The sequence below is a fragment of the Chenopodium album genome, chromosome 23 (assembly GCF_948465745.1).
Source record: "Chenopodium album chromosome 23, dcCheAlbu1.1, whole genome shotgun sequence".
NCBI lineage: Eukaryota > Viridiplantae > Streptophyta > Magnoliopsida > Caryophyllales > Amaranthaceae > Chenopodium > Chenopodium album.
The window spans coordinates 2,570,316-2,584,398 of NC_137856.1; the positions used below are offsets into that span (position 1 = coordinate 2,570,316).

Sequence of the window (14,083 nt, forward strand, 5' to 3'; positions counted from 1 at the left end):
GTCAAGAGAAGTTTTGAGTTAACCTAAAATTATTAATTATTATGTTGTATGATGTGTACATTTTCTTATTCAAGTAATATAACTATTCCTTTTCCCTTCAACCAAAAAATAATTATTTCTTTTTCTTTATTTGTTACTTGTATAATATCGCATATAATATTAATTTTGATGTTTTCGGATGACTTGAAATTAGATAATTTTTGTAAAATTTATACTATGCTCTGTGTTATGAAAATAAGACATGTAAGAGAGAAAGTGATACTCCCTTTGTTTTTAAATACATAGTACTCGTACAATATAAGCACCTACAAAGTATTTTTTAATGGAGCAATATAACTTATGAATTGTGATTAATATAAAGACTAGGAGCTAAATTAAGGATTTGCATAAACAAGATAGGTAAACAAACACTTTAATTTCCTCACAACAAAATTCCATTTCCTTTTTCCTTTTCTTTCTAAAAAGACAACTCTTATTGCTAAATATGCAAAACACAATTTACTTATTACAAAAACTAATGTTAACAAATCTTTGCTGTGTGAGAGCGAAATAATGGAAATTAAAAACAATGCTAATTACCAAAAAAGAAAAAATAATCCCTTAAAATAGAAAGACAGTTAGCGATGACAACGCTTGGAAATTGGGTTGAGAGGACAGACACTTGGGGTGAAAAATGAAGGAAAGAGAATTTCTTCTTAAAAAAGTAAACAACAAAAAAAAAAAAAATGAATAAAAAAAATGAATGAAATTAAAGATAGATTTATTTGAATGTATTATTATTTGAGAAAGGGGGAGGAGAAAGGAAAGAAAGGAGCACTTTAATTGTGTATGTTTTCAAAGAGGAGTATAATTCCTCTGAGAAGACTACTCTATATCTATTCGATCTTCTTCATCATTTTCATTGTCTCGCGCTCTCTTTGGCTTGTTTTCGTCGTGCCTGAATGCCTTTCTCAGTGTTCAGGGTTCGTTCTATCTTTCTTTTACATATTCAAACTTTACATCAACTAAAATTTAGTGTAAGGATGAATTTAACGTTCTTGTTATATGATTGATGTTTTTTTTTATTTATTTATTTATTTATTTTTTTGAGTAAATGTGATTTTGATGATGTAATTGTTATGTTCCTTACAAAGATAGATTTTTTTAAAATATCTTATATGAATGTTTAAAAAAGAATAAAATTAATTAAGGTTGTATATATTACATTATTACTTCTTTCATGAACTTTATTTAAGTTATGTTATCACCTTTGTCAATTCGCTTCTTTTTGTCTTTGATCATGTTAAAATTGGAAAAATGGGTTTTTGTTTGAGATTGTGCAAATGATCAAAATCTATTTGTTGTTGCTTTCCTTGTTTATGTGAGTTTACTATCTTTTCCTTAATAATTTTTTCTTTTTCTCATTGTTGGATTTAGTATCTTTAAGTGCTATTTGTGCTTGTTATTCATGACAAATCAAAGTTAAGTAAGCTTACAGATGTTTCTTAAATTTTCTGTTTCTTTGAATTATACTATATGTTAAATTATTTTTTCATTAATTGAATGATTAATCATGCAGAATTCTGACGAGATATGTACAGAGGAGCGAGGGACAAATTCATAGGTAAGTTCGTTGAAAATTTTCCAGTAGGCATTTGAAATATGACTACCAAAATGTTTTCATGATTATATAGTTCATAATTGATATATTTTTTTCCTGATAATTAGTGCGTAGTTTATCATTCGCCTTAATAATATTTTGTAATAATTGATTGTATGTAGGAACATATATCCAATGGCTAAAGTTCTTGGGATAGCTAAATGTTGAAAGAAAATTTTAATTTCTTCCTCTTTGATAACCAACCTCAATTTCAGAAGTCTACTAAAAAGAATTGTGAAGTGCTTATTCTTCAATCACCCTCACTTGAACTCGATTCCGAAATGGCTGTAGTTGTTGATCAACATCATGGACTAAAACCTCCTGCTCGATCCCAAAGATGTAGGCTTCTGTCTTTCACTAATCTTGATTTTGTTGCGGTCGAGCCTAGCCCAACTGATGTGGCTCATTCCTTAGGGCAAGCAGATCTTAGTAGGAGCTTCCAACGGCGAAGTTTCTCTACTCCTTGCTTGACCTTAACTAACAAGGTGGATGCTTCGGTTTATAGTGAAACTCGAAAGGTTGAACTCATTGGTGGTAAGGGAGCCTCTAAAGCGCGAGCCCTTGTTGTTGAGGTTGCTATAGCTTTAGCCTCTGGTGTGGAACCGGTGCCGGTCTCAAATGGTTTAGGAGGGGCTTACTTTATAAATAATAGGAACAAAGAAATTGTCGCGGTCACAAAGCCAATGGACGAGGAGCCATTAGCATTCAACAATCCAAAGGGGTTTACAGGGAGAATGCTTGGGCAGCCTGGCCTAAAACGCTCGATTCGAGTAGGCGAAACTGGGATAAGAGAGTTGGCTGCTTACCTCCTTGATCATGATGGTTTTGCTGGTGTTCCACCAACAGCACTTGTCAAATTCTCTCATGTTAATTTTCATGTAAATGATCTAGCTCCTATATCATCATCACGGTACAAAATCGCGTCTCTTCAACGCTTTGTAGAGCATGATTCTGATGCAGGGGACTTAAGTCCTTCTGGTTTTTCGGTCTCTTCGGTTCATCGAATTGGGATCCTTGATGTAAGGCTTCTTAATATCGATCGACACTCTGGAAACATACTAGTTAAGAAGTATGAACTAGACAAGCACTCTCTAGGTGCCGCCCAGCTTATTCCTATTGATCATGGTCTTTGTTTGCCTGAATGGTTAGATGACCCTTATTTCGAGTGGCTCCATTGGCCTCAAGCATCGATACCCTTTTCAGATGTCGAAATAGACTACATATCAAATCTTGATCCGTTCGAAGATGCAAGGCTTTTACGTACTCAACTCCCTCGTCTCAACGAGTCTTCCATTCGTGTTCTTGTGGTTTGCACCATCTTCTTGAAGAGAGCAACTGCTGCGGGGTTATGCCTTGGTGACATTGGTGAGATGATGACTCGAGATTGCCATGGCGGCGAGGAAACAATGAATGTTTTGGAAACCATTTGTGCTAGAGCAAAGGATGCTGTTTCTTTGCTAACAAAAGATATCGAAAAGATAGTAGAAAATGATTCGAATTCTTCTATGTTTTTGTTCGATGAGGAATGTGAAGAGGACAACCAAAAAAGTACGTCTGACCATTCTAACAGGGCGTTACAAACACAATTTCCTACAACAGGAAAGCCACCACTTGCACCACAACCTCATTTTGTAAAGGAGTTTTCACCCGATGATAAGAAGTTATGCTCACTAATAGAGCATGGACATTATCAAAGTGTTGACATGGAGGCTACTAATGAAAGTCGCAAGGCGGGACATTTGGTTAAGAGCATTAGTTTCGCGGTACCAAGTAGAAAGAATGAAATCGAGGGCATCTCATTTGAAAAATTAGACAAAGAAGAATGGGAATTTTTTCTTGAGATTTTCGAAAGGCTTTTACCTGAGGTGTTTGAGGAACGAAAGAGCACTGGTGTAACCCAAAGAGTGGGTTCAGCTTGAAAACTTTCGATAAGCTCTCTACAAAGTTTTTCATTTTATTCTAGAGAAAAAGCTAGTACTCCATATTATTATCAATGCCAGAAGTAGTATGATTAGCAATGTTGCCGTTCTTTTTTTTTTTGGTGTTTAGAGAGCTACAAGGGCGAGTGATGAGAATCGATCCAAGATCACCTGACACCGGAAGGAAAGATCTAACCACCTGAGCTAAATCTCACTCTCAACAATGTTGCCCTTATTTACTTGTTTGTATCATTAGATGTATACATATATATACTAGCTATTACTAGAATGTAGATTTAGTTATTAGGTTTGAGGGGGAAAAGAGATCGGCCACAAGTTGAGATCCTTTCCCCATGCCTTCTTCCCCATTTATTTTTTCTTAACCTATATTTAACAATTCCTTGACAATCTTGTATACAATGTCAAGAGATTAATTAAAAAACAAAAGATGTGAAATTGTATAAGTATACATCTTGTAATATAATGGAAAACAATTTGGTGTTTATATTGCATAAGTACAAGTTTGGAACAGCTTATGGCTAGTGCCGGCGATGGAGTTTTTATTCCTCTTATTTGAATTGTCAAGCAGTTCACAACATTTGTATCCCCAATCTCCGTTTTAGTTCTTGTTTTAGTATGGTTAAGAGGTTTAAACATTCTAATAAAACAAGTTGACATTCTTTCCATGTTTGAAAAAGTAATACGAAGTAAAGAACTATATGCAAGACAAGGATAAGGATAAAATCATCATCATAGTGAATTGATACTTATGTGTACTAGCATAAGGGAAGAATTGAGACTTGCATTGTGAGATATCTAAATAACATATAGTAATATCTTAATAAAAAATTATGTGCATTAGTAACAACACATTCTATTTTGACATCAACGAAAAAGAAAGGAGAGACCATTATTAAGGATAATTTTATACACTTTGTCATTTATTTTTAATTTTATCTCCACTCTTATCGAAGTAATACCATTTACCCCTTCAACCCTTACCACATTAACCCTTACCGCATTTTAAAGGTAAAATAATATATTTGTGAGTTTTAGGTGTTTTTGTCCCAAGTTGATTTCATGCCCTCATGCTAAAGTTTCTTCAATAGGTACTAATTATTTCTTCCATGTATTAATCAGATCGTGAATATACGTGATTTATAATACGGCTATTTCACCAAATGCCACTGACAAATTTAAAAATTCATCAAATGCCATCGCAATTTTCAGAATTCACCAAATGCCATTCACAAACAGTAAAATGTCATGTCGTGCCATTAATGAGGTCTGGACGTTAACAGTCCGTTACTAGGATTCTTAATTCACAAAATGCCACTGACAAATTAGTAGTTTTCATGAAATGCCATTACTTTTGTAAATTATTACACAGTAACCCTCTAATCAGATGAGTACTAACGGCTAGTTTTTTTGAAATTTTTTTTAAAAATTTTTGGGGGTAAAATAGCCGTTGCACCCTCTTTGTTCTATAAATATGAGTCTTAGAACACACATTGCACCCCTCTACATGCATAATCATGAGTTTATTATCAAACACATCCTCCTCCACATACGATTATGCATATGTAAGAGTTCCAAATAAGTTTTGCGGTTGCGGTCGGAAATACGCAATTAGAAGTTCGGAGTCAACATCGAATCCTCAAAGGCTTTATTACAAGTGCGACTCGTGTAATAGTTTCAAATGGGGTAGAGTTCTCAATCCGGAAGCAGCTCAAAGTATGGGAAATTGTTATGATAGAGATGGATCGAGACATAGCGATGTGTATGATGAATTGAAGCAATTGAAGAAGAAAGTGAGGCAGCAACAAAAATTTCTCAATTCTATTATGAAAGTAGGAGTTGTTATGTGTGTAATATTTGTGATTGTAATGATGAAGTGAACAACAATGTAATTTCAATGAAAGTAAATAAAGTGTTAATTTGAACATTTCTAGTATAATTATTCATGTTGCAATCATGTTCATCCAAAAAATTATGGCTGCTGTTTTCTGTTCATTTGAAAATAAAATGCCCTTGCTGACTTGCTGACATAATTCAGAATATTTTCCAAAAAAAATAAACACTTAGGTACAGCACACACTGGATTAATAGTGTTCAAAATTGTGGAGTTGATTAACAAATATGGTTTGCATTCAAAAGGGCAGGGCTGTGGAGTTTATGCAGCTTTCTTTGGTCTCTTCTCGGTCTTGGAAGTGCTTGCTCCAGCCTCTGCATTGTTGTTGATTGCTGCAGTTGAGGCTTCAGGCTGCTCAGTGTTGTTGTTTGCTGCACTTGTTGCTTCAGCTGCTGCACTCTTTTTCTTTGCTGCACATGTCTTCATGTTGTGGCCCAACTCTTTGCATAGGCTACACTTGACTGTACTATGTCTCTTCCCCTTTCTTGCTTCATTTGCCCCTCTTCTTCTCTGTTTCTTGGGTCTGCCTGCTGATCTTTTTACCAAGGGTGGTAGTATGTCAGGGTGGTTGAATGAAGGCCACTGAGTTTGGTCAGGCATTGGGTGCATATGCTCTCCATAAGTGCTTTTGTATGCACTCCCTTTGAAATAAGGTGATACAAAATCTGTAGCCTGCAGCCTCTGGTGGTAGATCACTCTGAGCACATGCTTACAGGGGATCCCTGAATGTTGCCACTTCCCACAACCACAAGTTCCAGTCCCTAGTTTGATGGGATAGTACACATGTGCATCTCTCACCTCAAACTCATCACCCCTACAAGGTGTGGCATAGCAGAACCTGGACTCATCTGATCTTGTTTGCAAGATCTTTGTTGCATATTCAGTGAGTTCCCCATCCCCCATTGAAGTTGCTTTATCAAACCTTGGAGCCATCCTTTTCATGCACCATTGCCTTATAGCTGCAAAATTAAAACCAGTTACTTGAGATAAAACATAGCAAAATTGAAATGCCATTTGGAAAGTGATCAAACATGAGAAAATGTTTGTTTAACCTTCAAGAAGCTTTAACACAGGTAAATCTCTGTATGGCTTGGTGCAAGAGTTGAATGATTCAACAAAATTTGTGGTGTTATGGTCACAACAGACAACTGGGTCAAACTTATGCCTTGACCAAACTTCAGTGGTACTCTCCAAATACAGAACAACATTTGGGTTGTAGGCATGAATCTTCTCCATTGCTTTGTTGAAAACGTATGGATTGTAAGCATCAACAGCAACCCAGAACAGTTTGTGAAATGCTGTTCCACTAAAGCCTTTTGTTTTACAGTTGCTGTACAAGTGTTGACAACAAATTCTTCTACTTGCTCTGGGAAATGTCTCCATAATTGCTGCATCAACTCCCTGCAAAAGCATATAACAAGTTAGGTGGTAAGCATTGTAAACTAATAAAAAGATAAAGGAAAAAAGTTTGTATTGCAAAAAAAGACTGATTTACCTTCATTCTGTCAGAAAGAAATGTCCAGTCATCTCTGGCACAACCCTCTTTCTCAAAGAGGCACTTTAAATTCCTCATAAAGTAACCCCAAGTCTCAACACTCTCTGTACTGACTATGGCATAAGCAAACACAAATATCTCATTGTTCTCATCAATTCCAACAGCTGTTAGCAATATTCCTTTGTAATAACCACTAAGATGGGCCCCATCAATGCCAATGATTGGCCTGCAGCCTCTCAAAAAACCTCTAACTTGAGCAGCAAATGAAAAGAAGCATGCTTTGAACCTAGGTTGGACATTTGCAGGTACTTGTGTCCATGTCACTAGTGCATAACTCCCTGGATTGGTCTGTTTGACCATCTCAGCATATCTTGGAAGGAGCCTGTAGGCCTCTCCAAATCCACCATGAATGAGCTCCTTGGCTATTGCTTTCACCTTATAAAATAACCTTTTCTTCACTTGAACTCTGTACCTTTCCATGCAAATTCTTTGCAGAGACTCAACAGGAATGTCTGGATTGGCTTGAATATCTGATTGCAGATGTCTGCAAAGCCAGTCACAGCCAACAATTGGATTTATCTCAAGCCTACCACAAGTTGCATGCTCCCCTGTCAATGTCTTTATTGCCCAGCTCACTTTGTCAGCCATGGTTGATGCATGGATTCTCCAGTTGCAGCCATCTATAGCACATCTTGCTATAAACCTGGTAGGGTCACTCTTTTCAACAAAAACTCCAAAACCTTCTTGTACACAAAAATCCTTAAACACTTCATAGAATGACTCTTTGTCTGCAAAAATCAACCATGGCTCCAGTTTAATGCTTCCAAATTCACAATCTCTCCAAACCCTCCCATTCTTGTATGTTTTGTCCATTGCTTGGGTTCCATCAAGGTAATATTCAAATTCTTTGGGTGGGATGTCATCATACAGGCATTCTACTTCTTCCTCATCCTCTATGAAGTCAGCAAGCTAAGATCCAAATCATCATCATATTGTTCATTGCCAGATTGAATGTAATCTGAATCCTCACTGTCATCAGCATCAGAGCTCTCATCCTCACTAATTTCAACTCCAACTGGTGGCTTCTTGTGTCTTTCAGATCTCCTTAAGCTCACACCTTCAACATTATTCCCCCCAGCAACCCTTTTCCCACAGCTCTTTTTTGTTCTAAATCCCGGTGGCCTTGATCTACCAATCTTTTTTGGTTTCCCAGGCATAGAAGTAGCTGCTTCTGATGTTTGATTGACATCAGTTTGAGCTGGAACTGATTCTGGCTGAGGTTTTGGTTCTGAGGTGGTTTGTGGTGGAGGTGACTCTGCATGGTGAGATGAAACAGGTGGTGATCTTGGTTGTGGTCCAGGTGACTGAGGTGCTTCAGGTGAATGTGGTGGTGATGTTGAATGAGGTGGTGAGGTTGAATGAGGTGGTGAGGTTGTTTGGTGTGGTGAGGCTGTTTGAGGTGGTGATGTTGGTTGACCTGGTGAGGTTGTTTGAGGTGGTGAGGTGGTTTGAGGTGGTGGCTTTTTTTTGGGTGTTCTCTTCCTTTTCCTTGGGGTCATTTTCTTCCTAACACCTGAGGTTTTGGGTTGGTTGAGAGGAGAAGGAGGTTGACAGTGTTTAGGTGGGGTAGATGGTTGAGTATTTTGCTCAGGCTCAGGCTGAGATTGCCCAGGGAACACCTCATCTGCTAATGGAGTCTCAAACACTCTTACATACTCATCCTCACCCCCATCCACATTAGCTATAGGAACCTCAACTGCAACCTTAAATTGTTCCTGTTCCTCCAACTCTCTCTCAGCATGGGCCTTTTCAGCTTCTACCCTAGCCTTCTCAGCCATGGCCTTAATCCTTCTCTGCTAGCTACCCTCAGCATCCTTAAACACTTGACTAGGACTTTCTTTTTCCTCTAAATAGATTACTATAGTTTCCTTATGTCCAAACCACTCCCACATTTTCAGCATATCCTTATCAGAACACAACTCCAATTTCCTATTAGTTCTAGGTGGCATTACATACAAACTAAAGTACTTTGGTAGGATCACATTTTGCTTAACAAAGTCCTCAAACATAAACTCAAACAAGTCCATTAAACTTGTTCTGTCTGTATCATCAACCAATACATCAAACCCCTGATCTCTATAATGGACATCAAGCCACAATTTACTCATCCTATAAACAACAAATTACAGAGACATTACTATACTGAACATCAACACATATGATTCATATCAACAACCACATACCACAACCTAACATACCAGTACACAAAATTGCGAAATATAGACTTCAAACACCTCACAATCACAAAGCATAACAATGTCAAATCTATACCAACAAATACAATTTTAATATGAAATTTAGCATAAATTCACACACTCAATTCAAGTAATCGCATTTAACATGCATGTTTTAGAAAACCTTAACCCTAACTCAATTTTCGCACAAATTGCCAGATTCAAAACGCGAATGGAAAAGCGAAAGAGCGATTATTACCTTGATTGCTATGTCGAACACCCCAAACTTAAATTCAACAGCCTTTTGGTTCTACTTCCTCCCCTACTTGTCAGTAGTGATCAACTGGTTCGCACAACTCAAATCGCATAAAAAAGATTCGATTTTTAGGAGTTTTTTGTTCAAGTGTTAACGAAATCTTCTGCTTTGAGTATGGATTTCAGAGTTTGAATGAGGGTGGAACTTCGAAGAACAGAGAAGAAGAATGATGGAGGTTTTTTTTTGATCAAAATTGAAGAAGTCAGAGAGTCATTGCCCATTAACACGCCATTAACCCCACATAAGGGTATAATGGTCATTTCGCATTAACGGACTGTTAACGTCCACACCTCATTAATGGCACGACATGACATTTTACTGTTTGTGAATGACATTTGGTGAATTCTGAAAAGTGCGATGGCATTTGATGAATTTTTAAATTTGTCAGTGGCATTTGGTGAAATAGCCGTTTATAATAAGAAAAAAAAAATAACATCACAATTCTGAATTTCTAAATCTTCTATACGCAACTACGCAAGTATATAAATTGTTCTATTCAACGTGAATAAAAATTCTTTAATTTACCTCTCTATTAACCTTAACTCATCTCACTTGATTTGAACTTAATTAACTTTACATTTCTAAACTCACAGAGGGAGTATATACAATTATACAAATATTAACGAATCCATTTTTTAAGATCATTGTAACGATAATTTAAAATTTTGTGAAATTTTCGAAAATTGTTTATTCAATCAATTGTGATCGTTTATTGAAAATCAAACTCTATTTATTCTTCTATTTCGTTTCTTTCCCCTCCTATTTCCAGCAATATTTTTTACTGTTGTGCGCTGCGACTTGTCGAAAACCACCGCATCCGACGATCTTCCGGCGAGGTGACCGTCAAATTCTCTTCGGATTCTAGCTGACGGTGGAAGAGCTTCGAAGGTAAATTAATTAAATTTTACAACTTTATTTCAATTTTGTGGTTCAAGCTGTTTTTAATCATACCCTTTTGTTCTTAAGGCCTTTGCTCTAATTGGGGATTTGAGATTGGGGAATTAGATTCATGGTCGGTGTTGAAAATAGGGTTTCAAGGATATTACATTTATGGTTGTTGGGATGGAGGAATTGTGGATGCACATAAGGTGTTCGATGAAATGCCTTAGAGAAAAGCTGATTGTTGTAGCCGAAGATTGATTTTATATTCTATCACTATTACAGTAATTAATTTGAAGAATGTAATTAAGGGTTTATTAATTTCGGTGCAGAATAATTTGGTTACATATTGCTTTTGTAATTTTATTGAAAAGTTTGAGAGTTTAGAGAGTTGATTAACTTAAATAGAAATATCCCCTGAAATCTGAGTAGAGAGCCTTGCAAATTGAAGATTATATACTGGGTATTTAATTTTGTTGGAAGTTTCAATCTTTAGTTTCAATCTTTTGAAAATGAACTTAGTTAGTTAAATGTCATAGGTTTTTAGTTGAATTTTAGCGTTTTGAACAATCAACTTATGATTTTAAAACTGAATGTTGTTGTTCTTACCAAAAAACTCTTTATTAATTAGTTAGTTAGTTGTTGTAGTAACTGGGAAGAAGCAAGTAGGCATTACAAAGATGTGAGGCAAGCTGTTTGGAGACAGATTAGGATTTGATGGGGTGATTCAATGGATAAAGGAGTAGTTGACTAGTTGTTTATTTTAAGAGGATGTGGGAACTTTGAAGGAGGGTTTTATTGAGAAATTTGAATTCTGAAATATGAACAATGTTGAGAGGAGAGGGTGATTTTCAATCTACCAAATATTTAGAAGGGGTCTTTTTAATTATTTTCTGGTTAATATTGTTGTGTTTCAGCCAATGTTAAATGTGATCATTAATGAAAGATTGTAATTTGCTTCTTGTTAGCTATAATAAATTTGTATGCCTTGACTGATAACTGATAAGCTGTGCTAATGAAGTCGGTGGGTGAGAATATCGTAGATAAAGTTTGGACTTTTGGGATGCAAAAATTTTGGCTCCAGGCAAAGTATTCTGTAATTAGCTTGTTTTGAATCTCTTCTGTCCTTTGTAGGGTCATTCTTTTTATTTTCGGAGCATCTCAAAATCAGAGGAGCTGCACTTGCATCATAATTTGTGAAAGCATTTTATTAGTCAGTCTTCCAAAAAGTTGGAACCAAGGTAATTGTAGGTTACCTCTGTAATGGTTATATCCCAACTGAGAAACTCTAGGCTTCCATTGATGAATCTAGTAAGAATGAATGGAGAACCTATACTACAGCAGCTACATGTTGAAGAAAAGCTGCTTCGAACTTCATCAGACAATTGGTGTATCATTAATGATGGAACTCCTGATCCTACAGTTGTCATGGGAATATCAGGGTAAGTAGTTCGTTTCCCTGGTGCCGGTATCCTCTGAGCATAAGAAGTAGCTTTGCAGTTTAGCTTTGTAACAGTTAATGTGATCACATTAGGATTATTCAAGGTATGGTAAGCTGAAGATTATTGCATTATCCTCTTTTAATAAGTGGCTTGCATTTTTAGTTCATGAATTATGTCAATCTACATACTTTTACCTCTCTACTATGTTTGGCCATGATGCGCGAGAGGAAGGAGCTTATATTATACTAATACCATAGATTGACCAAGAAACTATTGACCATCTTGGCATTGGTGTAGTTCTGAGCTCTAGTTATGTGCTTCCTGATTTTACAAAGTAATCATCTAGGTGTAATATATACTCTGCTGCATTGTCTGTAGTACTGTAATTGAGTTTGATGACAGGGAACTTTATATATACTGTAATACCTAAATTTAAACTTTGGCAAATAATTTACTTTAGATTTGCAAAGTTCCTGGAAGATGTGATTTGCTTGATGAGGTCTTTGTTTGTTGTCATGCTATCAGCAAGCCTGCGGAACTTCTTGATGTTAATTCCGTTCTGCGAGATAAGATTTCTGTCATCAAACGATTCTCTGGGGGAGGTACTGTTATTGTTGATCATGGGACAATCTTTGTTTCATTCATATGCAACAAGGAGGCTGTTCCTGGTTTGCAAGCATATCCTCAGCCAATAATGGCATGGAGTAGTCTATTGTATGATGAAGTATTTCAGGGAGCTGAGGACTATAAGCTACGTGAAAATGGTAATTGATTACAAATTTTTTAGATCCTCTATTGTCTTGCATAAGATGCCTCCCTAAATGTTTTCTGGGTGACTCACATTTCTGAATCCTTCAAATTTATTCAGTTATGGAGTTCTCCCTCTGGTTTCTGATGTAAGACACCAACTTTTTTGTGGTAAAAAATTTGGGTTTATTTCTTTTCTTTCTTTTATTCCTTTTTTTTTTTTCTCAAATTTTGTAAAAGATTTTTACTATAATAGTTCTTTTAGACATTATTCCAAGGGCATAAATTTTATATTTAGCAAAATTTGCAGCACAAGGATAATATTTAACAGTCTGGTGATGTGTATTAAGGAACACAAGGAGCGTGATGTATGTTTAAATATACATTCTCTTGTTTGTTTTGTGCATGACTCTACATAAGAGTGTTTCTTGTTTCACCTTGGCTTCTGTTCCGTGATGAATGGATTCTAGGACTAGAAGGTTGGTCTTTTGCTGCATGCTGAGCTGGTTTTATGACATCAATTTGTTTTGCTTCTTCCACAGATTACGTGTTTGGAAGCCGAAAATTTGGAGGCAATGCTCAATCCATCACTAAAAATAGGTGGATCCATCACACATCATTTTTGTGGGACTATGAAGATGCAAATATGACGTACTTGAAAATACCTCAGAGAGCACCAAAGTATAGGCAGGTGTGTAACTTGTGTTGCTTATTTTCTAATTTAATTTTTATGAAAAAAGGGCCTTAGATCTTGATGAACCTTCACAGTTTTTAGTACCTAAAGAATAGAACTACCATAGAGATACAAGTATAAAGAATCAGGCAGCTGCTTGCGCTCTGTAATAACATATCTCTCATGTTCAGGCAAGGGACCATTCAGAATTTATATGTCGCATGAAGGATGTTTTACCGAGATCAGAATTTATCCATCGTACAATCAAGGCAGCTGAAACCCATTTTTCGTTGACATCCATTCCACTGGATCAAATTGAACCTCTTGATAATACAAAGTTTAATCCGTCTTCCAAGATTCTAACAACAGAGGAACTGGAGGCTACAATCCAAAAGGAAGATGACAGTTTATTGTCCCAGTCATTGTGAGGATTTGTTCGTTTGATGAGCAAGCCAAGAATACTTTTTCTTTATGGAATTATTATGTTCATTACATCATTATTCATCAATTTAATTGTATAGAAACTTTTATACTTTGAACTAACCAATTTTTTATTCACCGCGAAAAAGCGCAGCTAAAAGTGGTTATTGTTAAATTAATAAATTTTGGTATTAATTGACATTATAATCTCTATTATTCTCTATACTAGTTGAACATGACTTCTGAAGCACAAGTTGTTTTTGAATTTTATTATGTTCATTACATCATTATTCATTATAATCTCTATTATTCTCTATATCGTAGTTGTATGTTTAATTTGCATAAAAATTCCTTAAAATTTTCTGCATATCTTTGCTCCACATTCTTCTTAATCATAACATAATTTG

General features: G+C 35.9%; 4 protein-coding genes across 4 annotated transcripts in view; 2 read left to right on the forward strand and 2 right to left on the reverse strand.

Annotated features, from left to right (window-relative positions):
• LOC145608728 (uncharacterized) overlaps positions 1–14,083 on the reverse strand; it is a 159,315-nt gene that overhangs the window by 83,630 nt on the left and 61,602 nt on the right. The gene's annotated exons all lie outside the window — the stretch shown is intronic.
• On the forward strand, positions 1,921–3,558 carry LOC145609746 (phosphatidylinositol 4-kinase gamma 8-like). Its single transcript, XM_081665209.1, has 2 exons — positions 1,921–3,187; positions 3,239–3,558. The coding sequence occupies exons 1-2, from the start codon at positions 1,921–1,923 to the stop codon at positions 3,556–3,558; spliced, it is 1,587 nt and encodes a 528-aa protein (XP_081521335.1).
• On the reverse strand, positions 5,732–7,838 carry LOC145609580 (uncharacterized). The gene is made up of 3 exons (XM_081665031.1): positions 6,966–7,838; positions 6,523–6,871; positions 5,732–6,429 (listed from the first exon to the last, which is right to left on the reverse strand). The coding sequence occupies exons 1-3, from the start codon at positions 7,836–7,838 to the stop codon at positions 5,732–5,734; spliced, it is 1,920 nt and encodes a 639-aa protein (XP_081521157.1).
• On the forward strand, positions 10,100–13,832 carry LOC145608936 (uncharacterized). The gene is made up of 5 exons (XM_081664517.1): positions 10,100–10,403; positions 11,529–11,836; positions 12,362–12,600; positions 13,126–13,274; positions 13,448–13,832. The coding sequence occupies exons 2-5, from the start codon at positions 11,658–11,660 to the stop codon at positions 13,682–13,684; spliced, it is 804 nt and encodes a 267-aa protein (XP_081520643.1). The 5' UTR covers positions 10,100–10,403; positions 11,529–11,657; the 3' UTR covers positions 13,685–13,832.

Bases quoted from the DNA above. Each gene is read 5' to 3' on its own strand.
- LOC145609746 (XM_081665209.1), top strand. From the start codon at position 1,921: ATGGCTGTAGTTGTTGATCAACATCATGGACTAAAACCTCCTGCTCGA. The intron at 3,188-3,238 runs GTACGTCTGACC...TTCCTACAACAG, and splicing joins TGAAGAGGACAACCAAAAAA to GAAAGCCACCACTTGCACCA.
- LOC145609580 (XM_081665031.1), bottom strand. From the start codon at position 7,838: ATGGACAAAACATACAAGAATGGGAGGGTTTGGAGAGATTGTGAATTT. The intron at 6,872-6,965 runs GTAAATCAGTCT...ATGCTTTTGCAG, and splicing joins TTCTTTCTGACAGAATGAAG to GGAGTTGATGCAGCAATTAT. The intron at 6,430-6,522 runs GTTAAACAAACA...TTAATTTTGCAG, and splicing joins TGTGTTAAAGCTTCTTGAAG to CTATAAGGCAATGGTGCATG.
- LOC145608936 (XM_081664517.1), top strand. From the start codon at position 11,658: ATGGTTATATCCCAACTGAGAAACTCTAGGCTTCCATTGATGAATCTA. The intron at 11,837-12,361 runs GTAAGTAGTTCG...TCATGCTATCAG, and splicing joins GTTGTCATGGGAATATCAGG to CAAGCCTGCGGAACTTCTTG. The intron at 13,275-13,447 runs GTGTGTAACTTG...TCTCATGTTCAG, and splicing joins GAGCACCAAAGTATAGGCAG to GCAAGGGACCATTCAGAATT.